The sequence below is a fragment of the Geotrypetes seraphini genome, chromosome 8, assembly GCF_902459505.1.
Source record: "Geotrypetes seraphini chromosome 8, aGeoSer1.1, whole genome shotgun sequence".
NCBI lineage: Eukaryota > Metazoa > Chordata > Amphibia > Gymnophiona > Dermophiidae > Geotrypetes > Geotrypetes seraphini.
In genome coordinates, this window is record NC_047091.1 from 1945370 (window position 1) to 1972764 (window position 27395).

General features: G+C 43.8%; 2 protein-coding genes across 6 annotated transcripts in view; one reads left to right on the forward strand and one right to left on the reverse strand.

Moving 5' to 3' along the window:
- Positions 1–2905: 2905 nt before the first annotated feature.
- C8H11orf68 (chromosome 8 C11orf68 homolog) lies at positions 2906–21520 on the reverse strand. The gene is made up of 2 exons (XM_033957450.1): positions 21363–21520; positions 2906–5095 (listed from the first exon to the last, which is right to left on the reverse strand). Exon 2 carries the CDS (start codon positions 5077–5079, stop codon positions 4345–4347), a length of 735 nt encoding a protein of 244 aa, XP_033813341.1. The 5' UTR covers positions 5080–5095; positions 21363–21520; the 3' UTR covers positions 2906–4344.
- A 94-nt stretch (positions 21521–21614) lies between these two features.
- The window catches only part of DRAP1 (DR1 associated protein 1), a 70366-nt gene continuing 64585 nt past the window's right edge, over positions 21615–27395 (forward strand). For 2 of the 5 annotated variants that reach the window (XM_033957453.1, XM_033957454.1), the window contains exon 1: positions 21618–21834. Coding sequence is in view for 3 of the 5 variants with exons in the window: in XM_033957457.1 (XP_033813348.1) it covers positions 21793–21834 (42 nt within the window). In the remaining 2 variants the exon portion in view is untranslated. Of the gene's footprint in view, positions 21835–27395 lie in introns of all 5 variants that reach the window. The other 3 variants (XM_033957457.1, XM_033957452.1, XM_033957451.1) reach the window with 3 other exon arrangements.

The window sequence follows — 27395 nt, forward strand, 5'->3', positions numbered from 1 at the left end:
GCAGAACTGAGAATTAATAATGCAGTTCCAGAAGATGAAACCGCAAAAATTTGAGGTGGGCTGGAAAAATAGGAATGTGCAAGTGTGCCTCAGTGAGATCCAGAGAGGCATGAAACTCCTGGGCCACTGCTGCACTGACCGAATACACAGTCTCCAATCTATGGAGCCTTTCTTTGGCATGATAAAGGATATAGAGTATCTGCCTGAGCCCAAGTGTTTGGGCGGCACCTGTTCTATAGCTGGAATATCCAGCAAGCATAGAACAATGGCTTGAACCTTGAGCGTTGTAACTGGGAGACTTGTAGGAGAGTCCACAAACCAATCTGTGAAAGGCCCAGCAAATTCCAGTTTGTAGCCCGACTGAATAATATCCAAGACCCACTGGTTGGACATAATGTGAATCCAGGTGGGAAGAAATGCTGAGAGCCTGCCCCCTATACCCAGGCCTGGTGTTATTGTGCCTTTTTGGCAGAACAGGAGGTGGAAGGCTGAGAACATCTTTAGCCAGCATACCATTGTTGGGAGCCCTGTGAGAATTCCTGCAACATGGCACTTGTTAGGATCGCCGGGAGAAAATTAGAGCGACCAAAATCTCTAGAGGGCCTGGGTTTGCTATCAGGCAGTCTGAGGGCAATGGTTCATCACAAAATCCATGAGGTCATCCAGGCTTTTGCCAAACAATAACTGCCCTTTAAAGAGTAGTCTAGCCAAAATAGTCTGGGTAGTGGAATCACCAGCCCATTGTCTGATCCAGAGCATCCTACAAGCAGAGATGGAGTACGCCAACACTTTTGCCAAAACTCACCTAAGGTCATATAATGTGTCAGCAATATAATCTGTCCCAGCCAAACGAAGTTGGGGAGGAGGATCCATAGCCTCACTGGTCCAGTGTGCACAGCTGAGACAGGCGTGTGCAACAAAGAAGCAGCTGCGCCAAAAAGTTTCTGGAGGACCACAGCCACTAGCACCACACCACTTTCATTGGGGAGAGAGGTGCATTTAGACATCTGCACAACCAAAGAATCCACTCTAGGCTGCCCCAATAACTGCTAGCTCTAGTAATGTTAAGAACACCCCCTCCAGTGAGTCAAACTGCTCTGAAACCAGAATGCTCATATCAGGGTGCCAGGGCAAGATAGACTACAAATGCACACCACAAGCCCAGGGGGAAAAAGTGAATGGAGAAGACTGAGTGACCAAATGCAACTCCTGCAAAGATTCAGAAATAAGATCTGGCTTGAATAAGAACAGGACCGTGAGATCATCCAGAAAGATCCACAGATCCAGCATACAGTCCCTGACCTCCTGCCCTGGGAAGCACTGCACCTGCAAATAAGGAGTCAGCAAGCTGGTCATCTGCATCAGGATCCCCCAAATCAGGATCAGGGTCAGGGTCAAGGAGCACAAAAACTGGCAGGCTGAGTCAAGGACAGGTCCAACACCACTGAGAGATGCTGTGGAAGCACTGGGATTGCACAGGGGGAGAACGTCTGTTCTGAAACTCAGTCCACAAAAATTTAATAAAGTCTGAACAATGGCTGGCTCCTGGGGCTAAGTGCCACCCTGGGATTACTTAATTTCATGTTTCTTAGGCTGCAGAGGGTCTGCAGCTAGGCGGCTGGTACTAACAGTTGTGCTAAGCCCCGAGTGCAAACAAGGCTGATCTACCGGGCTAGCTGAGCATTTAGTCACCTGCTTCAGCACGGGAGAGGCTAAGCTGAACAATGCTGCCTCCCTTGGCTGTGCCACATGACACATGGTGGAAGTACACTCTAAAAATGCTAAATTTGCACAATCCTGGCAAGAATCCACATGAGGAGAGCCCAAGGACTCCATCCTAGCAAGTGTCTAGGCAAAATTTGGAGAAGCTTGGAGATTTAGAAAAAAAGAGTGCTAAAAATCCAAGATGGCCACACTCATGAAATTAATGCCAAAATTGCAATATTTTTCACATTTCTCAAAAGACAAAAACCGGCAATTTTAGGATTTTTCAGGAGGGGTCATGGGAACATTCAGAAATTGTGTACTTAAAACCCTTCTTTTCCAACCTCCCCTGATTCTTCAGGCTGCTAGTCAGACACTATACGTGACTGTATCTCAACCCCTGTGGACCAACAGTTGTGCACCAGGTCAAGCTGAGGCAAAATGCAGCCAGTACCCTGCAAGACACCACCAAGCTTCCTAAGAGTACCTTATAGCCTGTGCTTGACCCCTGCTTAACAGTAGGTGAGCCCACTTCAGGGACAGCCCTGAGCTTCAGAGAAAACTATGTAGGTTGGTTAACAGGTACCCAATGGGATTGGCCCATCAGCTACAGATTTAAATCTGTGTGTTCTCAAAGCAGGCAGAACAGAAAAAAATGCTTCAAGCAAAAAGGGATGAAAATACACCAAATACAGTAATAAAATGGGGAGAGCAGAACAAACACTCCTGCAGGCACGAGTTCAGAAGAAAAGATCTGTAGATGGAGCTAAGTAGCCCAGTGAAAATACAGAATGAAAAATCCTGAGTGGATTCTTTCTGTAGATGCCCATCTGTAGAACCCATCTGTTTAGAATGTCTCACCTATTGCCTTGGACTATCCATTATTTCTCCCTCCTCTCGACCATGTCCAACAATTCTTCCTCTTTCTTGCTTTCCCCATATGCACATCTCTCCTTCCCTCTTGCTCTACACATCCATGTCCAACCATTTTCTGAATCTCTTTGCCTCCCAACCCACCCTCCAGCTGCTTTGTTTGCCTTCATTCCCATCCCTTGCTGCATGTTTCCTTCTCACCCAGCCCCAGCTCGTGGAGCAGTTTTAGTTTCCGTCCTTCCCAGTCTGTGCAGTATGTTTCGTTCCCACCCCCCAGCTCATGCAGCATCTCCATTTCCCTCCCAGCCCCCCCCCCCAACAAGCCAGAGCCAGCGCAGCATCTTTTTCTGCCTCCAATAGCAGCTCCTTTTACAAGCTGCCGGTAGATGACCTGGAAGGCTTCCCTCGGACACATTTTACATCAGAGGAAGCCTTCTGCATCAGTCGCCAACAGCATATAGGAGGAACAACTGCAGGCAGCCTATTCAAGTGCTGGAGAGGAGAGCTCAGGAGGACTCAAGAGGATACAGAATCTGGAGGGGAATTCTGTGAGATCTCAACAACCCCATTCCTTTAGGGCTTTCCTTGTGCTGGAGTCCTTCCTTCTGATGTAACTTCCTATTTCATGAAATAGAAAGTTATATCAGAAGGAAGGACTCTGGCATAGGGAAAGCCCAAGAGCAGACCGGAGTCGGTGAGTCCGATTTAAAAAAAAAAAAAAATCAATTCGGCCAAAGTGAATCAGACAGCACTAATCTTTGCTAGACATATATATTCTGAGAAAGGGGGGGGGGGGGGGGTAGAATTCCCTTTCCAGTACTATTTACCATTAATATATGTATATATTTGTGGATAGCTGTGTATTAATGCAGCTACTTTAGAAGCTCTGGGAGGGATTTTAAGGTTAAATATTTGAGTTGTGTTTCAAGCAAGACTGCTTTGGCAGTGGGGTAGCTTTTTCTAACATGGGAGATCAGAAAGCTACCCTACTGCCAAAGCAGTCTTGATTGAAAAAGCAAAATCAACTCACAATCCTCTCCCAGGAAAGGCTGAACAAGCTACATTTGTACAAAGGGACAGGAAACAGGATTGATCTTTCTGTATCTTTTACATTTCTATAAAATTTTCCTTAAATGTTGATAGCACAAGCACTGGGAGTCTAAAATAAAGTAGTGATGAAAGGTGAGAAGACAAACAATGCTGGAAAGCAAATTCCCCTTCCCTTTCCCAACATTTCTACTCAGAGAAGCAGTCACAGACTGTTTGCCTCAAACATTCAGAAAATTTGGTTTTAGCTCTAGTACTAACAGTAGAATCCAAGGTATGCAAAGTTCTACCTCAAGTTGGCACTTATGTCCCCATAGCACCTTAGGAATGAAGCATGTTTTCTCCACACCGTGTCTCACATCAACCAGTTGTCCCCTATCATTTGCCTATACTCATGAGATGATGGGAAAATTTGTGCACTGTGAATTCAGGTATAAATTGTACCAGATTTCACAGCAAAAAATGACTCTGCCAGAGGCATCCACTGTAATGGCTGGGCAGTTATAACACAAGGAAAAAACATGAATCAGGTTTGTATATTCATTTTTTGGGTGGTAGGATTATACAACAGTTCTACACACATTTAGAGGAAGTGAGGACTAGAAGCTGGATCACACAGTTCTTTTCAACTGGAGTACAGGAAGCTAGATAACAAGCAGAAGCTCTCTAGCACTTCCCACTTCATCCAAAACACAAAGAAGGGAAGTCTTCAAGCGTTGCTCAATTCACTTCCATATTGTTGACTTTATTGATGATACGGGAGCGTCTTGGGATGCATTCCAAGTCAAACTTGCTCTCATAGATGGTAGGACAGAGATGCCAGCGATTGTTCCGGTAAATGCCCAGATATGTGTACACATCTGGCTTATAGGACAGTTGACACTTTATCCCCGCAGCCCGAATAGCTGCATCCAGCTCCATTACTTTCTCCTCATCAGTGAAATTACAATTATAAACGCAGATGACATGCTTGTCTGAATCAGAACTGAATGGACTGACTTTAGCTAGGCCGGCACGGCCCTCCAAAACACAGGCAGCCACTTGACGCCAGGCATGATCTACTTTGAAGCCTGTGTCTAAATGCATGAGCCACTTGCCTGACAACACACCATGGTTTAGGGCCAGCTCCCGGACAGTATCAAAATCAATCTTGCGGCTACTGGCCTGTAACTGCTCCCAGTCATCCTGAAGTTCACTCACCCGCCCAGCTTCTGGTGTGAAGTCTGGACCATAGACTGCAATCCAGCCTATAGGCTGCATATTATTGTTGGGATTGCCCTGCCGCAGTACTCGTGAAGGGCGGTAGGTGTCTAGCCAGTCCTCAAATTCTGCCCGGGGGGTCTTGCGAGCATCAAAGACCACCCAAGGGTCCATGTCAGCAGCCATGGACTCAGCAGCATAATCCTCAGCTGGGAAATGGCTTGCTCTGGTCTGTTCATCCTCATAGTCTGCCATGTCTGCAGATGGGATACTAGGTTAAGGAGGTGATTGGGGGATAGGGGAAGAGAGAAGAGATAACATTTTGGTTTTCCTTTTTTAAGCCAGCAATGTCAATGTTTCCTTGTCAACAGCAAATGAAGCCCTCTCTTATGGGATGGAATGCTCCTGAGCCATAGTATTTCCTCTATCTCATGCAGGCTGTGGCCAGATTCTCAAGCTCCTGATTTGTTCTGGGTTCTTCCGATTCAGTGGAGCTCAGGGGTGTTTAGGCTGATAGGTGTAACCAAACTCTCCAGCACTTCGCTTCTCCTTCCTCACAGGAGTTAAAAAAAGAAGAGGAACAGGAGCTTTAGAGCAATGGTTTGCTGTGCAGCTGTAAGTAGAAGGGAGGGGGGGAGGGAGCCCTGCCTGGTCATAGCAGTGGTCTCTCCAGAGCAATGGCTAACTAAAATAAACAAAAGACAAAGTTTTCTTCATAAGTACAGTTTAAAATTTCTTTCCTTAGTCAGGCTACCTTGTGGTACTGCTTACACTTTGGTTTTATGGTGGCAGAGACTGTGAAACACTGCTCCTGCTGTGGGAAGCAGAAAGCAGTATTGGGTCAGTGCTCCGAGTGTTGGGCTAGAGTTGGCCAAATTGACAGCCAAAGGGGTAGTAGAGATGTCGCCGCACTCAGTTCAGATTTCCTTCTCAGAGGTGGCAAGCACTTCAACATCCATAGCCATCTTAGAAAAGTGTGATTCTGCTCCCACTGGTACTTGTACCTCAATCTGCGGAGACTCCATAAGCCATTATTGAGATGACTTGGGCAGATCCACTGTTTATTCCCGGGAGAAGCAGCATAAAATCTATTTTACTCCTTGGGATCATGCCAGGTACTTGTGACCTGGGTTGGCTACTATTGGAAATTAGATACTGGACTTGATTGACCTTCAGTTTGTCTCAGTATGGTATGCCTTCGATCTCTGACTCTTTAGGCTAGGATAAGCTCCTTTCCGATTTTAACTCTATTTCATAACTCTATTCTTTTCTTTCTTTTTTTCTCTCTCTTTTCCTTTCTCAAATCCCTACCTTATGTTTTTCCCTTATTCATTTATTTCCTATTTTATATTGTATTTCTTACCTCCCTTCCCCATTGGCAATGTAAGTATTGGTATGTTAAGTCCATGTCTCATATATTGTACTTCCCTGAATGTTTTTACACTTTATTTTTTGTACATCGCTTGAAAGTAAGATTTAGCCATTAATCAAATTTTAAATAAAACTTGAAACTTATGCGCAGTAGTGATCATCAAACAGTTTGCTTTGATATAACAGCTAAAGTAGAGAGTAGTCACACAAAACTCAATCCTGGGATTTCAAACATGCTGACTTTAGTAAAGTGGGAGTACCTGAAGAAAGAGCTGATAGGATGGGAGGACATAAGGGCCTATTGAAAACTTGGCTTTTGAGCAGGCCTTCCCTCTTTCTCCATGAATGGAATTTGTAGGAATGGCACCTGGCATTCACTTGTCTCCCCTGTGGGGCATACCTTTGTTCTTTTGTTATGAGTGAATTCTCTTTTCTATCTACAAATTGGAGTTCCTTTCTTTATGTTTTTAGTTTTTTTAAACAGCACAGTTTTGCAGCGGTATAGTAAGTGAATAAATGAAATGAAGTGGAGAGACAGAGGTTCAAGGTTACCACCCTGGGTGAATCTCTTCATAAAGGCATTTAACAAATCCCAATAAATAAATGCTGACCAACCAAGTGGCTGAGAAAATAATGGCATTCATGAAATACAAAAAAAGGAACAGATGAAGCCATCTGGCAAAAAAAGCACAAGAAGAATAAATGGCTAGACATGAAAAGAGGAGAGACAAATTTTTTCAGGTAGCTTACTGAAAGTGAAAGGAGGAAGGCTAAAAATTAAATTGTGAGACTGAAAGAAGCTATGAATGGCTGTGTGGAAAGTAATGAGGAAAAAGCAAATGCTAAACAAATACTTCTCTTCTACGATCATGGAAGAAAATCCCGGAGGAGGACCACAATTGGCTGGCAAAGGTACACATGAGAATGGAGTGGAAACCACACCATTCATGGAAGAATATGTTTATGAACATCTTAAAAAATTGAAGGTGGACAAAGCAATGGGACCAGAGTGTATCCGTCCCAGGATATTGAGGGAGCTCAGAGAAGGTCTGGTGGATTCTCTTAAAGATTTAAATTCTTGGAGACGGGAGAGATTCTGTGAGACTGGAGAAGAGCAGATGTGGTTCCTCTTCACAAAAGTGATGTCAGATGAATCAGGAAACTATAGGCCAGTAAGCCTCACTTCAGTTATTGGAAAAAGTAATTGAAGCATTACTGAAGGAAAGGACAGTCAATTTCCTAGAATCCAATGGGTTACAAGATCTGAGACAACACGGTTTTACCAAAGGTAAATCATGCCAAATAAGTCTAATTGAATTCTTTGACTGGGTGACCAGAGAATTGGATCAAGAATGTGCACTAGATATAATTTACTTAGATTTCAGCAAAGCCTTTGAAACAGTACCTCATAGGAGGCTCTTGACTAAACTTGCAGGCTGAAGTTAGGACCCAAAGTGGTGAACTGGATTAAAAACTGGTTGACAAGACACTAAAGAATGGTAGTTAATGGAATTCATCAGAGAAATGACAGGTGAGTAATGGAATGCCTCAAGGATTGGTGCTGGGGCTGATTCTGTTCAGTATTTTTGTGAGCAATATTACTGAAGGGTTAAAAGGTAAAATTAGCTTTTTCACAGATGATACTAAGATTTATAAACAGAGTAGACACTCCAAAGGGAGTGGAAAACATGAAAAAGGATCTGCAAAAGTTAGAAGAATGGTATAATATTTGCAACAAAAGAGCAGCTGGAGCTAGTGAACTAGACATTTCCAAGTTTCTTTATTCTTTGATATACTGTTTATCAAACAGGTACCTAAATGGTTTACAATGGGAAACGACTAAAAATTAAAATATACTAAATACAGGTATATATACCTGTATATATATATATATATATATATATAAGAAATATAATATAAGAGGGATACATGACACACTGGAAACAAAAGGAAGGAGGGACGTGGGAAGTTAATAAATACATTGAAATAGAAAATAAAAATAAAAGGAGGAAAAAGGGAGAGGGGAAAAGTACAATGAGGTAGGGCTTGCTTCAACAAAATCATTTTTGGAGAGATCCATGGAGGAGCTACATGGATTCTATTTGAAGGAGATTGGATCAGAAGTTGTAGGCATCTTTGAAAAGGAAGGTCTTAAGTTTGGACTTGAATTTTTCCAAAGAGTTTTCTAAACAGGAGGGCATTCCACAAAGGGGGCAGTAACTGAAAAATGGCTTTACGAGTTGTCATATAAAATAATTCACGTATGGAAGAGATTGTAAGCAGATTTTAATTACTGGATCAGAATGTCTGGGAGGGAGCATATGGAATCAGAAGTTTGGTTTTGAATGTTAGAAATACAAAAGATCCTTTATTAAAAATTCATAGGTTGTTGAAAGTCTAATGTTTGGTCATTAAAATTCAATGCAAAGAAGTGCAGAGTAATACACCTGTAAAGTAGGGAGGCATTTGTGCTAGGTGAGAGGCTAATACAGATAGAGAGGGGAGAGGGAAGAGAAAACTTGAGGTGATAATGTCTGTGGATCTGAAGATAATGGGATAAGGTGGTGGCTGTAGCCAGAAGGACTAGATATAGAGAAATGCAAACAGCAGAAGGAAAGCATTGTTGATGCCTTATTGGTAAGGTCCCACTTGGGGTATTGTGTTCAGATTTGGAGACTGTATCTTGTTAAGGATGGTAAAAAGATGACGTGATCGAGGAAGATGACAAAAATGGTATGAGGCTTGTGTCACAAGACTGGAAGACCTGAATATCAATATTCTAGAGGAGAGGAGGGACAAGGGAATTTAAATATCTGTATTATATTTCCCCTGTCCCTCCTCTAGAAACATAGAAAAAAGCAGCAGAAAAGGGCTATAGCCCACCAAGTCTGCCCATTCCAAGTATCCCCTCCCCTGAATTTACTCCCTTAAAGATCCCACGTGAGTATCCCATTTTCTCTTAAAATCCGTCACGCTGCTGGCCTTTATCACCTGGAGTGGGAGTCTGTTCCAATGATCCACTACTCTTTCGGTGAAGAAGTACTTCTAGAGCACTGTTCTTCAACTGCCGGTCCGCAAAACAATCTTGCCAGTCTGTGAAGGATTCGGGTCCCCACCACAATGAAAGGTGCCGGCATCAGCTGACTTGCAACTTCGTGAGGTTTCGTGGAGACACCAGGAAACACTTCTTCACGGAGAGAGTGATTGAGCACTGGAACAAGCTTCCAATGCAGGTGATCGAGGCACGCAGCGTCCCAGACTTCAAGAATAAATGGGATACCTATGTGGGATCCCTACGAGGGTCAGCCAAAGGATAGGATCACTAGGGTATAGAATTGAAAGAGCGGGTCAGTAAAATGGCAGTATTACAATTAGACTTAAAAGGGAGGGTCGATGGTGTGGGCAGACTTGATGGGCTGTGGCCCTTATCTGCCGTCATCTTTCTATGTTTCTATGTTTCTATGCCAGGACTCCTGCCGCGTATGCTTCCTGCCTTTGTCTCCGCACCTCCAGACCGGCAGTGTCAGCTGTGTGCTTTTAACTTCGGCCCAGAGCTGCCCCCTAAGCAGTAGTTTAGCCGTGGTTTCATGAGACAGCATCGGGGCCTTTGCTAGGCCGGCCCGCTTCAATGATGCGATGTGGGCTGGCCTATCAAAGGCCCCGAGGCTGCCTCATGAAACCGCGGCTAAACTACTGCTTAAGGGCAGCTCTGTGCTGAAGTTAAAAGCACACAGAGCTGCCGCTAGCCTAAAGACTCTTGGGCCACTGAAGGAGGGCAAAGAGCAGCTGTCCTGGAGGTCTCCCTTCCTCTCACCTTTGCAGGTCCCTTTTTTCCACTTTTTTTTTCTTCAAATGGCGATGGGCCCCGGCATCGAAGTCAAGAAAGTTCCACTGTTCCTTGCAAGTGGTTCTGCTCGGCCAAAGCTTCCCCTCTGACATGAGCCACCTTCAGGGGAAAGAAAGTGACCCGCAAAGGTGAGGGGAAGGGGGGGCAGATGATGGAAATGGGGGGGGGAGAGAGAAGGGGGCATATGATGGAAGTGAGGAGAGAGAGAAGGGGACAGATGATAGAAGTGAGAAGGGAGAGAGAGAAGGCAGATGGATGTCAGTTGAGAGGGGAGAGCAGATGCTGAATGGAAGTGGGGAAAGAACACATACTGGATGGAAGGAGATAAATAAAGGGCATAAGCTGGATGGGGGAAGAAGATAGGGTTAGTAAGATAATGGAGGGGTGAGGGAAAGGGGTGACAAGCTGTGGGTAGAAACAGTGAAAAGAGGGAAACGGGACTAAATAGTAAGAAAGAATTTAATTTAGATGGAGGCAGAAAATAGAGAAGGAAGACCAGAGAAGAAAGGGACGAGAAGGGGAGAGAACGATATCAGATCTGAGTGGAGGAAATGAGAAGAGAGAGATGCTAAAAACCACAGGGGGGAGGGAAGGAGAGAGATGCCAGACCATGAAGGGAACAGAAGGATGATGATGGATGCCAGACCAAATTAGGGGGGGGGGGGGCAGGAGGAGAGATGGCAGGGAAAGACAGACAGTGGATGGAAGGGGCAGATGCTGGACTGAAGAGACAGAGGGCAAACGCTGGATGGAAGAGAGTGAAAAGACAATGAAAGCAGAAACCAGAGATGACAAAAGGTAGAAAAAATTAATTTTATTTCCATCTTGTGATTAGAATATATCAGATTTGAAATATGTATCTTGCTAGAGCTGATGTTAGACATAACTGGGGAGTGCAAAGCCCAGGCAGTGCTTCTTTAGCTTCCAGCTGGCTTAGGGCTCTCTCTGACCAGGGGGCAATTGCCCTAGTTGCACTCCCCTAACACCATTCCTGCCATGTGTGACTGTGGTATTCTGTTACATGATATTTGTGTAGCATTCTGTAATAATTTGGCTTATTCAGTTTTCTTGATAGTAGAGGGGATATATGTAAAGGGGAGGGGAGACAGGGGTTTTGTTGATCTTTGCCCTGTATTATTTGTATTTATAAAATGACAATTGTATAGAATATTGTTTCTTTTTATACTTTAATAAAATATGTTCAATATAAAATCCATAACTATTTGAGACTTATGCGGATGGGATCAGATGGTTTGTGGGACCGAGCTCAAAGGGATGGGGCGGCGAAGGCTTTAAAAAAAAATTTCAGTCTTAGTAATTTGCCGGTCCATGAAATAATTATTTTATTTATGCAGGTCCATAGGTGTAATAAGGTTGAAGAATACTGCTTTAGAGTATTGATATTCAGGTCTTCCAGTCTTTTGACACAAGCCTCATACCATTTTTGTCACCTTCCTCTGGATCACTTCGTCTTTTTACATCCGTAGCAAGATACAGTTAAGCTATGTCCTTTTTAGTTTTTTTAAACAGCACAGTTTTGCAGTGGTATAGTAAGTGAATAAATGAAATGAAGTGGAAAGACAAGAGGTTCAAGGTCACCACCTTGGGTGAAACTCTTCATAAAAGCATTTAACAAATCCCAATAAATAAATACTGACTAAAGAAGTGGCATTCATGAAATACAAAAAAACAGATGAAGCCATCTGGCAAAAGCACAAGAAGAACAAATGGCTAGACATGTACAGAGGAGAGACAAATTTTTTTTCAGGTATCTTAGTGAAAGTAAGAAGGCTAAAAATGAAATTGTGATACTGGAAGAAGTTATGAATGGCTGTGTGGAAAGTAAAGAGGAAAAAGCAAATATCCATTTCTGGATGACTGGCTGATCAGGACCTCCAGTGTGATCCGTTTATTGCAGTCTCTGGGATGAGTACGCAATATTCACAAGAATCATCACATTCCTACGCAGGTTCTGGAATACTTAGGGAACTGGTTTGATTCTGCCGGGCCTAGGTGTTTCTTATGGATCTCCAGAAAGACAAGATTCAGTGTCAAATTCAGCTCTTGTTATAGTACTTGAATCCTCAAATGTGGGATTATGTTCAGGTCATGGGTTCTAAGGAAGCAACCCTTGATGCTTCCCTTTCAATAGTCTCTTCTCTCCTGCTGATCACTGGTAACTCAAAATTATGAATTACAGGGATAGCATGTCATGTGGCTTCAATTGAAAAATCTTATCCAGGGAATGCTTCTGGCCTCGCCCTCATGAATCGTGGTAGTCATGGATGCCAGCTTAACAGGTTGGGGAACGCATTGTCTTTGCCACAATATGCAGGGTCTCTGGAGTGAGATGGAAGTTCTTGCAAATCAACTGTCTAGTGCTCAAGGTGGTGCCTTTCACCACATTCTGGTAGGTCAGCCAGGTCGAGTGCTCTTGGACAATGTCACAGCAGTGGCATACATAAGGAGGTAAAAGGAATGTGGCTCTAGTGTTGGAGGCTCATCAATTAGTTTGCTGGGCAGAACAGCATTTGCTCCCAACTTTCTGCAGCCCACATTGCAGGGATCCTCAATGTTCAGGCAGATTACTTCAGCAGGCACTCCCTGGTTCTAGGGGAATGGAAATTGTTACAGGAGGTCTTCAGTATGATCACAGTGAAGTGGAGTTTCTCACTTCTTGATCTTATGGTGAGATTCAGTGTAATGCCAAGGTTCCTTGGTTCTTCAGCCGCAGAAGAGAGCATGGTTCAGAGGGGCTGGATGTGCTCCTGTAGCTAGGGCAGTTGGTCAGAATTTTCTGTTTTCTCCATGGCCCGTTAGGCAGGGTTCTTCATTGGATCCTTCATCACCTAGGCCCAGATTCTCAAAACTTTAACACGGTCACTAAACTGGTTTTTGATGGTTTAGCCTGCATGCATTTTAGCGGCGGATTATCTCAGTCTTTAGCAAGTTTTCTAACAGTCTCCGACACTGCCATGCATTAAACTCTTTAACATTAAAATGAGCACTCCGATGGATTCTTTAAAATCGCTGAGCTATTTTCTAAGAGCGGCATCGGCTTTTGGCGACAAAAATCAGCGACTGGTCCAGGGATGCCGATAGCGACACAACTGTTTAAAACCCTGGCAGCGGAAAAGATGCCCACTCTTCTCCTGCTGCCACACAATACTCCCCCCAGCAGCAGGAGAGATGCCCATTCTCTCCTGCTGCCACACACCTCCCCCCCTTGCAGCAAGAGAGATGCCCCAGCAGCTGGGGGGGGGGGTTACTTGGCACAGGGGGTTGCTTGGCAGCGGGAGAGAGTGGGCATCTTTCCCGCTGCTGAGGGAGGAGGTGCTAGTTGACAGCTGGAGAGTGGGCATCTCTCCTGCTGCTGGGGGTGGTTGTTGGCAGCGGGAGAAATTGAACCTCTCTCCCGATGATGATGTGTTTGGTTTTTTTTTTCTTTTTGCGCTTTTCTGTGCATGTGCCCATCGCTGTCACCAGCAATGGGCACTTGCAAATTTAGCAAGTCATCACTACTCTCCGCCAACCTCATTTACATGAGCGATTTTTGGAGAATTACTTGCTTTTTTAAATTCGCTATCAGCAGCAACCCGTTGTCTTTTAATGCGGTTTGTTTTTTGTTTTTAGAATCTAGGCCCTAGTTTGGGCAATCCTGGTTGCACTGGATTAGTGGATGTGCCATTTAGTCTTCTATCATCTCCAGGATTGCTGATGCAGCAGGGTCCCATCCAATGGAGGAACCGTCCTGCTTTGGACTTATGGCCTGGCTATTAAAAGGTCAAATTGAGGAGGAAAGCCTACTCAGAGGAGGTTATTACTACTCTGCTTTAAGTGAGAAGGCATCCCACCTCCTTGGTGTATGCAAGAATCTGGCAGGTTTTTGAAACCTAGTGCTCAGAGAGCTATTTCCTTCCTTTGTAGTTCCCTGCTACAAACTTTGGCCTTCTTGCAGGATGGTGTATGGAAGGGTCTGGCCTACCGTTCTCCGAGGGCACAGCTAGTGGTTCTTGCTTGTTACTGAGGATGTGTGTTGAATTTGTCTTTAGCCACATATCCAGATGTTGCTCATTTTTTAAGGGGTGTTAATCACTCAGCTCCATGCCAAAGGCACCCTTTGAGCCTATTCGGAAGGCAGCTATGAAAAACCTTACCGAAGTTTGTCTTTCTGGTGGCTTTTGCTTCTGCAGGCTTTATCACACAGGTTTCCCTTCCTTCAATTCTTTGAGGAGGGGGTGACTGTTTGCACTGTTCATCTTTTCTTCCCCAAGTGGTTTCTTCATTCCACCCGAATCAGTCACCATTCCTTTCATCACTTCAGAAGGAAGACTGGGAGCTGAAATTTGCTTTGCTGTGTTTCCTGGATGCTTCTGCAATTTCTGCACGTGACCAAGGACTTTCATTGATTGGACCACTTCTTTGTTCTCTTTGCTGACCCAAAGTGGGGCAAGGCTACTTAAAAAATGACTATTGCTTGCTAAACTAGAGGTTATTGTGTCAGCCTATTCTTTCAGATAAACACCCGCTATCTTCCCTTTGCGCTTCCTCTGCCAGGACTCTTGATTTCACAGGCAGAATCTTGGGCCTATTCCCTTGAAGAAATAGGTCAGATGGCTACAGGGTCCTCCTGCCATACCTTTTCAAAAGCACTATTGTTTGGACACTTTGGCTTGGTTAGATATGTCCTTTGAGGTGAGGCATCAGTTCTCTCTGTTGGGTTTCGAGGTCCCGCCCTGTTTGAGGACTGCTTTGCTATATCCCACAAGTATCTGGATTCATCTGCTGCCAATGACAAGGAAGGAAAAAATTATGACTTACCTAATAATTTTCTTTCCTTTAGTTGCAGCAAATGAACCCAGAAACCCCTTCCCCTCCAATCTTGGTATTATGCTGTGTTGTTTTTCTTGGTCATATTCTCTGTTTAGAATTGTTGCAGGTTATGTTTTTTAGTTGCAGGGGTTATTGTGCTCATCCCTTGTTTCTGTGAGGAAGAAGACCTGTTTCTGGATTCATAGTGTTTCCTGCTTTGCTATGAGTAATACTAACTGGCTCAGGAACATTTTGTCACATAAGAGAGAGTTAGTTTAATGCCTCTATATCCTGATGGTAGATAGGCATATCTGGATTCATCTGTTGAGACTAAAGAAAAGAAAATTATCAGGTAAGTCATAATTTTTCCCATCTTAAATACATTCAATCATCTTTAGAGAATATTATAAGCCTGGTGGGTTTGTTTCCTCCCTCCCTTAGACCCTTTTTGATTTGTAGATTAGCCCTAAAGAATCAATCGAGAGAGGAAATATTTTGGAACAATTAATCTGAGATTTAGATAAACAAAGGAGTAAACCTGTTCTGCTACACTATAGTTTCTTTGCAACTCATTGACTTACTAACATAATATACATCAGATAAATCTTAAAGATTTCACATTAAACCTTCTCTATTTCTTTTTTGTTTTCCTTTAATGTGTGTGTGTGTATATATATATATATATATATATATATATATATATATATAATTTTTTAATTAAAACTTTTTTTTATTAAAACCAACACAAAGGTATAAGTACAGCATAAAACAGTTGTATTGTACTGTAGGAAGCGCTGATAAGGCAGCCAGATAGAAATACAAGGCCCCAATACACATCCACATAAAGTACTGTGATCCCAACAACCCCCCTCCCCCTAACATCCGAGGGTCTGTGTAGTCCAATAGTTCGTAGGCTGTATCATGCAGGGGTTCCCTGAGCATCATGCCAAGTGATATACAGTTTCCAATTTGTCAGGAACATTCCCAGTCTATGATGTTTCATAGCAGTCAACTTAGACATCCGAGCAAGACATAATTTTTTGCATTACTTGTGCACGAGTTGGGGTCAATACTTGGCGCCATGCTACTGCCAACACCAACTGAGTTGCTGTAATAATAGTTGCTATAATTTTATAAAGCTTAGTGGGTATACCTATAGGCTTCATACTCAATAATGCACACTCCATGTCTTTTACAATAATCATCCCACATATATCAGACAGCAAAGAAAATATCATATCCTAGAATAAATTCACCTTGGGACAGGTCCACAGATGTGTTCAAAAGACCCTTGTGCACCTCACTGTGTCCAGCAGATGTCAGGATTACTGGGATTGATCCTGTGTAATCTCAGTAGAATATAATACCACCGGAACAAAAGTTTTTAGCCATTTTCAACCATGGACACTAAATGAGCGCAATAGGGTCTTCAACTGTGGAGGTGTAAGTGGCTTCTGTAACATATTCTCCCAATGGGCAAGATAATGTACCGGTGGCTGATCATGATACACCAAGAGTCGATAGAATCTAGAGATACAACCACTGCCACTGGATGCATATCATACCCGATCCCATCCTTTATTTTCCTGAAGGAGGTCTGGCAAAGCCTTTTTCTTAATGAAATCTATTACTTGATTATATTGTAAAACTTCCAATGCAGTGAGGCCATACTCCTTTTGCATCCTCAAAGCGGGAATCAATTTACCATCCACCAAGAATTGGCCCAGCATTGCCAGACCCCCTGCCACCCAGGTTCTAAATCTAGGGTCCTTTTGTCCATGGATAAAGTCCTCTGCCACTACCACTAGTGTTTAGCCATAATAAACCCACCCTTTAACTAGGTGTTCCCTAGTAGAGGCCCAGAGACGCAAGATGACCCCTAAGAGAGGATTAACATGCTGAGAAATAACACGAATCCGGGTCAGGGCAAGTTATAGGAGATTGCTGGAGTTGAACATCCCCCATGAACCAAGCTTCCATTTGGACTCACATTTTTGGGTATCGCAACTGCACAGCAAGATAATAATAATAAAATTGAGATACCGCCATCCCTCCCCGGTCTCGCATCTGAAACATAGCTTTGCTGACTCATAGAGGCCTACGCTTCCAAATATAAGAAAATTTTCTACAATGTATAGAGTCAAAAAAGGATTTGGAAAGGAGAGTTGGCAAGGCCGAGAATAAGTATAAAAATTTGGCAAGACCATCATTTTAATAACGTGCACTCTACCCAACCAGGAGATTGATAAGCACTCTTATCTGTTCAAATCTTCCCAAAACTTCTTCAAAAGAGGGGGAAAATTAGCAGTAAATAATGATTGTAAGTCTGCAGTAAGGCAAATTCCCAAATACTGAAGTGCATGAATGGCCCACTGGAATGGATATGTATCCATGTACAGTCTCTGGAGGCCTTCTTTCTCCTGTGGTGGAGTTGTGAGATTAAGTATCTCCGACTTCATCATGTTAACTTGAAACCCAGACACCCTACCATAATGCCTTAACACTAACAGCACTCCTTCCAGATACTCCTTGGGATGCCCCAGCAAAAGAAGGACATCTTCTGCAAATAGAAGTATCTTTTGCTCTATACTGCCACTAGGGATTCCTGTAATATTTGCACTATCCCACACTTTCTGGGGAAAGGGTTCCAACGCCAAAGCAAATAAAAGTGGTGACAAAGTACACCCCTGACATGTTCCCCTAGCTAAATGAAACTCTGCATAGTATTCCACATTAATTTTAAGAGCTGCAATGGGTTTGACATTCAAGAAATTGACCATTAACACCTAAGGAGGACAGAGTTCTAAACAAGAAAGTCCAACAGACCCGGTCAAAAGCCTTCTCCACATTCACTCCCAGGATTAGGGTTGGTGTCTTATGTGCTTTTGCTGAGTAGATGACATGGAGGACCTTTCTTATATTATTAAAAGTTTGCTTGCCTTGTATAAAACCTGCCTGGTCATCTTTCACGAGCTGGCCCATAAAGCACTGCAGTCATTGAGCCAATATAGAAACATGATGTCAGATAAAGGCCAAATGGCCCATCTAGTCTGCCCATTCGCAGTAACCATTATCTCTCTCCGAGTGATCCCATGTGTCTATCCCAGGCCCTCTTGAATTCAGACACAGTCTCTGTCTCCACCATCTCTTCCGGGAGATTGTTTCATGCATCTACCACCCTTTCAGTAAAAAAGTATTTCCTTAGATTACTCCTGAGCTTATCACCTCTTAACTTCATCCTATACCCTCTCATTGCAGAACGTGGCAACTTGTTTGACTAAATGCTCATGTAAAATGAGAAGTGAAAAGTGTAGTTACTAGACCGGTTGGCCAACATAGTGTTCTGGTATAGCCTTTTACCAAACAGGTCCATTGCCTTGCCTCTCTGCCAGGGGGTACAGAGGCATAGACACTAGACCCTGAAGATTTCTTTAGTGTTGATTCCACCAGGAGAGATTCATAGTTTGTCAAACCCTGGAATAGGAACCACCCTATAGAGAGAATATAGCTTACGCGGAGCCATGGGAATAGTAAGAGGTGTTTCTAGATTCTTGTAAAAGGTTTCCCGCAATATATCATGAAGAGGAAGTTTAAGAAGGTCCTTGGATGGTTGGTCGTAGTCCAAGGCATCTAAGAACTCTTTAGATTTTTTAGAGTCAGCTTCTAAGGGAATGGCTAAGGTTTCAGACATTTCCCTGAGGAATTTAGAAAAAGATGATTTCTCAGACACCACAGGAGCCTCTTGTGAAGAGTGGTGAATAGATTCATCTTCTGAAGAACCCTCTTCTTCAGACCAATTAAGTTCTTGCTCAGAATCCCCCAAAGATCTGAATCCTGAGTTGCTCGGGGTCAGTGCCAAGCACTCAGTATCGAAGGTGAGATGCTTTAACTTCTTTAGAAATTGTTGTATCTGGCCGTATATAATGCAATGAGATTTATTCACAAGGATCAGTATCAATCAAGAATAACCCAGGTGATAACGTTTTTTTCACCCTTACTTCCCTGTGCACGAGAGAAAGCTTTTCAACAAATTTATTTGCCCTCAGAGATGCCACCAGAAGATCACCATATCATATCTACTGGCTTTATGCACCTAATCGTCATAGGGTCAAAACATTTAGTGTGTGTCTTTTTTGTTTATTTTTTATTTTTTAGTTATTTTAACCTTAAAACCATAAATATTTTAAAGAAGTTTTTGAATATTAGAATACTTAGCTGGCTGGTGGTAGATGACTAGTAAGGGATTAATGAGCCAACATGTTTCACCCTTCGGGGGGGTTTCCTCAGGGCTACTATCCCTTATTTCTGCCAATAGTTCACGACATGACCACCCAGTAAAAGTTTTTTTCAAAAACTATTGGCAGAAATAAGGGATAGTAGCCCTGAGGAAACCCCCCCGAAGGGTGAAACATGTTGGCTCATTAATCCCTTACTAGTCATCTACCACCAGCCAGCTAAGTATTCTAATATTCAAAAACTTCTTTAAAATATTTATGGTTTTAAGGTTAAAATAACTAAAAAATAAAAAATAAACAAAAAAGACACACACTAAATGTTTTGACCCTATGACGATTAGGTGCATAAAGCCAGTAGATATGATATGGTGATCTTCTGGTGGCATCTCTGAGGGCAAATAAATTTGTTGAAAAGCTTTCTCTCGTGCACAGGGAAGTAAGGGTGAAAAAAACGTTATCACCTGGGTTATTCTTAACTTCTTTAGAGCCTTTCCTGACCGCACTGACATTGTCTCAGGTGATGTCTGAGCTGAAGACAACTGGTGTCGGCGACTCATCGGTATTGGCTCTTAATGAGACATGGCGGCACCAATGGAGACTCCTGTGCAGGTGCTACTGGAAAAGCGTCACGAGTGGAGTGCCACAGGGTTCGGTGCTTGGGCCTGTGCTCTTCAACATATTTATAAACGAACTGGAAATTGGTATGACGAGCAAGGTGATTAAATTTTTGGAAGATACAAAGTTATTCCTAGTGAGGACACAGGATTATGAAGACCTATGAGACAAACACGCTTGAGGAATGGGTCGCGAAATGGCAAATGAGGTTCAACGTGGATAAGTGTAAGGTGATACATGTCAGTAACAAAAATCTTATACACGAATACAGGATGTCTGGTGCGGTACTCGGGGAGAACCCCCAGGATAGAGACTTTGGGAGTACTTGTAGACAAGTCAATGAAGCCGTCCGCGTAATGTGCGGCGGCGGCGGCGAAAAGGGCAAACAAAATGCTAGGAATGATTAAGAAAGGGATCACAAACAGATTGGAGAAGGTCATCATGCAGCTGTACGGGGCCATGGTGCGCCCCCACCTGAAATACAGTGTCCAACATGAAAAAGGACATAGTACTACTCGAAAGGGTCCAGAAAAGAGTGACAAAAATGGTTAAGGGGCTGGAGGAGTTGCCGTACAGTGAGAGGCTAGAGAAACTGGGCCTCTTCTCTCTTGAAAAGAGGAGATTGAGAGGGGACATGATCGAAACATTCAAGATAATGAAGGGAATAGACTTAGTAGAGACGGAGAGATTGTTCACCTTCTCCAAGGTGGAGAGAACGAGAGGGCATTCACTAAAGTTAAAAGGGGATAGATTCTGTACAAATGTAAGAAAGTTTTTCTTCACTCAGAGACTAGAAGAAATCTGGAACGCTCTTCCAGAGGCTGTTATAGGGGAAAGCACCCTCCAGGGATTCATGACAAGGTTAGACAAGTTCCTGCTGAATCAGAATGTACGCAGGTAAGGCTAGACTCAAATCTCTTCCACATACCTTTAGTATCCCTGGTGGTCCAGCGGTGAACTGTGGCAGAATTGACCTTCCTTCGCCCCTGCAGAGCTGCTAGCCGATTGAAGAGGCTCTGCACAGGCAGGAGCGACCTTGCTTCACTTCTGCTCGTGCAGAGAATGCGTAGCAGTCAGTCGGCTAGTGGCTCTGCATGGGTAGGAGTGAAAGAAGGTTGCTCCTGCCGCAATTCACCACTGAACCACCAGGGATACTAAAGGTAAGTGGGGGAGGCGGGAGGGAGGTAAAAAAATCTTAGGATCAGCTGGGACAGGAGACGGGAGGGATCCCTCCTATCCCAGTAGCGGCTGCCACAGTAAACGGTCCAACGCCCATTGAATCCCTTAATTATCCCCGCACCATTTTAGTACACTTCCTCTGGACCAAGTCCATCTTTTTTATATCTTTTTGAAGATATGGTCTCCAGAATTGTAGACAATATTCAAATGAGGTCTCACCAGAGTCTTATACAGGGGCATCGATACCTCCTTTCTCCTACTGATAGAAACAATATTAAGAGAGCCCACTAGGACAAAGAAAGTCTCTGCATGTAACAATACCAGAAGAAGACTGTATATGAAATCTATAACCCTATACTAACTGGCCAGCTGAAGATCTAATTTGGGGAATAAAAGAGATAGACTTCTTTGAGTGGCTGGTCTGTGAACATAAGTGGGATTAGACCCCCAATATGGGGTGGAGTCTTATCAGCACTCACTTCTGAGTTGAAGGAGCCAATCCTCCGTCCTGGCCCTTTAAGGCATTCAGTGGGTGGTTTGTCTTCAGGGAGGAGGGAAGAAAAAAGAAATGCAAATGGTTGTGAATTAGGAGGAAGTAGAGCCCCAACACCTTTCCTTCTCCATGACGCTTCCGGCTTCCGCCCGCAACAACTTTATTTACAGCGACAAAACGGACACTGTCCGTCTGGCTCTCTCAATAACTTTATTGACACTCTTCCTTCACGCAGCCGATCCCTTCGCCGGAGAAGCCTCCGAGATCGGTCTCGCCCCCCCCCCGGGTGCCGGGGGCGCGCTCGGCCTGGGCAACCTGTTGGCCCTCACTTTCCCGCCTCTCCCCTCCCCCGCCAGACTCGCGCCCCGGCGGCGGCGGTGGGTTTCCTGCTGTGTTCGTGTCGGCCGGAGAGAAGGATGCCGAGTAAGAAGAAGAAGTATAACGCGCGCTTCCCGCCGGTGAGTGGAAGGGGGGGGGGGGGGAGGCCTCGATTGGAGAATGTGGCGCAAACTAAGAAGCAGATTCTGCATCACTCGCAGTAGCCAACGTCCGAGCTCTGCTTTTCTTTCATCTAGGCAGTGACACGACGCTTAACTCTCATAACAGAGAGAAGTGACACGTTAAAAGTCTTCAAGGGACCGAAGGGGGGGGGGGGGGGGAGAAGCTCTGTTGCTGTAGCCATCAAAGTTTTCTGCGAAAATAGGAAGTCAAAGCTCTAGACAGAGTGTAACGTTGAATCAATAAAGAGAAATAAGGGGGAATTGGCTGGGGGGGGGGGGGAGGTGATAATAACTAGTGCTATGGCAGCAGTAGTAGAAAACATTAGTACAAGTATTTGTTTTGCATCTGTAGTATTAGCAGAAATTGTCCATCATTTAGCTGCCAATGGCATTCTACAGAAACACTAGTTAATATTATTCATATTTGTCCTTGATTATTCAGGTTCAGTTTGGTGCTTTGTAGTAACTAGCGAGAATAACAAACAGAATGTAGGTGACTGGGTCATTCCATGTCAAGTGTTCTAGGCCTCCCCACCTGTGACTATATCAGAAGTTGATGACATTTTCAGTGGTAGTACAGTAGGGCATGCGATGAATATATGCAAAGTCTTAGAGTGGACATCAACCAGGTGCTTGTTACCCTGCCGAAACAAGGAGAGAAAAAATAATGGTCGCTGCGGGGACAAGGCCATTCACCACCCTGTGGAGCAGTGAATGATCTTGTCTCCACAGTGAAGTAAGCACGGATCACGCAACCCAGCATCCCCACCCGATCACCACATTCCGCATCCTGCCATCTCCCACATCTCCTGCCAAATTTAATTCTTCTCCCAGCGGCACGCTTTCAATTGCGCAGCTGCTTGAGTTGTTGAATCTTCTCCTCTGATGCAACTTCCTGTTTCCGGTTGCATCAGAGCAGAAGATTCAACAATTCAAGCAGCTGAGCACGCGACTTATTGAAAGTGTGCCGCTGGGAGAAGAAGAATTAAATTCAGTACCTAAGGTGACGTGGAGGGAGGGAGATGGCGGGATGTGGCGATCGGGCGGGAGGGGGCTGCTGGACCGTGTAATCCATGATTGCATGTGTTCCCTCACACTAAGAAGGAGGGAACAAAAGGGAAAGAGATGCTGGGCCAAGGGGATGAAGAGGGAGAGAAATATTAAACCCACAGCAGGGAAGAAAGGGGAGATCAGGCAGGTGAGCCAGATGCTGGAAGCAGGGAAGGGGAGAAAGAGGGAAAGAAGCTAGATGGGGTTGGAGAGAAGAGCCACATTGGTGTGGAAGAGGAAGAGAGGAGAAATTTGGACACAGGAAGGTAACAGAAACAGAGGGGAAATTATGTGCATGGGGGCCTAGGGATAGAGACATAAAGGGGAAATACATGGGGGGGGGGAAATTATGTGCATGGGGGCATAGGGGCAGAGACATAAAGGGGACATACCTTGGGATGGACACGGGGGGGGGGGGGGCAATGCCAGATACAGAGGGGAGATATTAGAAATGGGGAAAATAGGAACACAGAAGTGAGATGGTTTGTGCAGATGGGATCAGATGGTTTGTGGGGAAGGGATGGCGACTGAGCTTGCAGGCTCCAGTGGCATGCACAAATTACATTGTAACGCACCACAAATGTAAGAGGGAGGGAGGGAGATGGTCAGACCGTGCAAGGGGTACTGAAGAGCGGTAGAAAGGAACAGACGCTGAAGGGGGTGCCAAGAAGGAAGGAGGGTGGTGGTGGAAAGGAATGGAACAGACGCTGAAGGGGGGTGGAGAGAAATAGACGCTGAAGGGAAATAGTGAACAGAGAGTGGGGAGAAGATGCTAAAGAGAAATAGGGAACAGAGAGTGGGGAGAAGACGCTGAAAGAAAATGGGGAACAGAGAAGCCAGACTATGGGGGGAGCGGAGAGAAGAAGATGGGTGCCAGACCATTTGGGGGGGGGGGGTGAAGGGAGAGGCACAGTAACAGAGCAAATGGAAGACACAGAGAGAAGACAGACAGTGGATGGAAGGAATTGAATGAGAAGATGAAGAAAGCAGAAACCAGACAACAAAGGTAGAAAAAAAAATTTATATTTATTTTCTTTTTCTTTTTTTTTTGTTTTAGGATAAAGTAGTATATTAGTTGTATTGATAAAAATTTATAAACAAAGCCCTGCCAGCTGAACATCTTTCTCTAGTTCAGCAGCCAGAACTTTGTTTTATAAGGAAGGAATAAGCTAAATGTTGCAGTATTGAGGCTTGTATGAATGCTGCGGAGACAGTGGTGGCGGGGATGGGGCGGAGACAGGAATGGTGGTCATGGGGACAAATTTTTTCCCCCTTGTCATTCTCTAATCTCAACTTCTTTACAAAGTTAGGGACCACTTTTTTCATTCCCTGGAAGATAGTGACAAAATGTCAATTTTCGTTTCAGGTTGTAGAAATGATAGTTGCTCATCAAAGCTAAGTGTCACATTTCTAGTACAGCTGTTCATGTTGAATCCAAATATACGAGGGGCGTTTAATAATTTACCTCAGTAGGAAAGAAAAGAGTTTTCAAAAAAGTTTTGTTTTTCAATATAATCCCTTGATAGCTCCACCCACTTTTCCTGCAATGACTTTAACCCCTTTGAAAAGAATTCTTCTGTTTGACCTTCAAACCAGGACATCACAGCTTCCTTGACATCTTCATCATTTGAAAAACATTGTACAAGGAGAGATTTCTTCAAAACTCAGAACAGGAAATAATCAGAGGGAGCCAGGTCAGGACTCTAGGGTGAATGGGTCAGCTGCTGAAACCCACATTCTCTGATTGCAGCCTGTGATTGTCATGAAATGTGCACCAGAACATTGTCATGAAGAAGCAGGATGCCAGCTGTGAGTTTTTCTCCTCGATTGACTCCCAAAAAGCGATTATTGTATTGGCGTTATTCTCCCCAGTTATGGTTGTCTTATGTGGCATGAACTCCATAAGCAAAAGTCCATCATCCAAGAAGCCAGTTACCATGACTTTGCCTGCTTTTCTGTCTTTAACTTTTTGGGGTTGGGGGATGACTTGTGCTTCTACTGCATTGACTCTATTTTGTACTCAGGATCTCTGTGCTACACCCAAGTCTTTTCTCCAGTCACCAAATGATTTTAAAAAATTCACTTGGTCTTCACGGAGCATCTCCAAGTTTTCCTGACAGCACCTGGAGCCTCATGGCCTTCTGACATAGTTTCAGCATTCTTGGAACCCATATTGCACTAATCTTGGACATGCCCAACTTTTCATGAATTATTTTCCAAACTGTACTTGCCGAGATGCCCATTTCTTCAGCTATTTGGGAAACCTTAATTTGTCCATCTGACAAAATTATCTTGTTGACTTTCTTGCACATTTCTATGGAAGTTTTGAGCGTCATCTTCAGTGGACTCTCTACCCCACTTAAACTGCTTGCTCCAAAATTTTTACTTTGTAGGATGATGGGGCAGACTTGCCATAAACTGCAGTAATGCGTTCATGGGTCTCCTTTGGCTTTTTCCCTTCTTTTGTGAGAAATGTTGTCAATGAACGGTGCTCCAAATCTAGCGGTTTCTTACTTGATTTGCATGAAAACTCTCCTGACATCCTGTCTCTTAGAACGTTAGACTCGCACTGAGCCGCAACTGTGCTTGAGTAACCTTGAGATGTGTCACATATGATGAAGATACTGTTTTATTCTACTTTTGTGATTATGATAAACATACCGAGGGCCTCAAAATAGTACCTGGTGGGCCGCTTGTGGCCCCCGGGCCACATGTTTGAGACCACTGGTCTAGATCAAGGAGTTTTGAATTGGTTCAGCAGTTTCTTGAAACTACGATCGTATCAAGTACACGCTGAGAATAAATTTTCTCCACTTGGTCTCCTGTTTGCGGAGTACCTCAGGGATCTCCATTGTCTCCTATATTATTTAATATATATATGACGGCACTGAAATATTTGAAATTATCTATTTCAGCATCGATTTATATGTACGCTGATGATATTTTCATCTTACTTGATGTTGATCCATCACTGTCGAATTTAACAGTAGAAATTAATTCTTGTAATTCAAGACTTCAAAACTGGGCTTCTTTTGTGTGTATGAAGTTAAATGCCACCAAAACCAAACTGTTATGGTTTGCAGTGTTCTTCCCAGAAATTTTTTCCAGCCGGGTGGCATGAAAAAGTAGCCAGGTGGGGCGGGACGGGGAAATTTGGTGGTGGGGAAAATTAAGGGCTCCTTTTACTAAGCTGCAATAGCGTTTTTAGTGCGTGGAGAATTGCCGCACTACACGGCTAGAACTAACGCCAGCTCAATGCTGGCATTAGCGTCTAGCACATGCGGCAATTCTGCGCGAGCTAAGTGCATGGTAAAACCGCTAGCGCAGCTTAGTAAAAGGAGCCCTAAATGTGTACTATTTGTATTCGTTAATTATTATTAGTTATTTTCCAATGCTCAGTATGGCAGCCTTTCTTAAGGTTTGACACTTGTTCCATAATTTTTTATTAAATTTAAGAAGTATCCAATTCTAGAAGTCAATAATTAGATATTTGCCCTCTTTCAAATGGTATAGAGCAGCGTCTCTCAAACTTTTTTAACTCCGGCACACTAAACGGAGCAAATGTTTTTTGTGGCACACTAAATGCAGCAAATAGTTTTCATGGCTGGAAAAAATTTCTGCTACAGTGCCTCTTTCTTTACCATTGCTTATCTCTCACACGTGTGCAAGTGGTCTCATTGTGTCTGCTTGCTTTACAAGAAGTGGAGTTTTTTTGCCATATGAAGCTGAACTGAGGCTTTTCTCTACTTCTTTTTCTGCTCTTGAGTGAGTGAAGCATGTGTGTATGATGGTGAGGCCTTGCAGTGTCTCAGAGATCCCTGTTTGTGACATATAGGGCATAGATTGTGTAACGTTTGATTGTATATGTCCTTTTCCTGAATGTTTTGAGTAGTTGTAATAATCTCCCAAATTTCAATTTTCTGGGAGGCTTTGTTGGGTTGTAGTGGCTAGACAAAGTTGCTATTTTGGGTTAGGCAGAGCACAGTACTCCAGGAGTGACCTACATTCAACAACCTCTAGGTCTGAAACCAATAGAGATCCAGCTGAAAAATTGTATGTGGCTTTATTTGAGGCTAAAGGGAACAGTCACACAAAATTTTATTCAGTTTGGAGGAAGTTGTTAATATTTAACCACTTGACATGGAATGACCCGAATCATGACTATTGGAGACCATTAATAACTACAATTACATCATCCTTTGGTGCTGCTGACTGAGGGGAAGGAGTTAGTGTAGAGCTGATTTGTTAATGAGAATAACCGAAGAGATTTGAGATGTTGTTGGTATTGAAGGTAAGGGCCCCTTTTATCCAGCTGTGCTAAAGTTTTTTAGTGTGAGCCAGTGTGGTAAAAGCACCAGTGAGCGTCTGAGAACTTACTGGTCCGTGCTAAAAACCTCTAGCATAGCTTGATAAGAGGAGAGGGGTAAAGTAGAAATGGTAACGCCTAACCTGGGTACCTATGACCAACC

What these genes read in the sequence shown, in the direction of transcription:
- C8H11orf68 (XM_033957450.1), bottom strand. Translation starts at nt 5,079, where the DNA reads ATGGCAGACTATGAGGATGAACAGACCAGAGCAAGCCATTTCCCAGCT.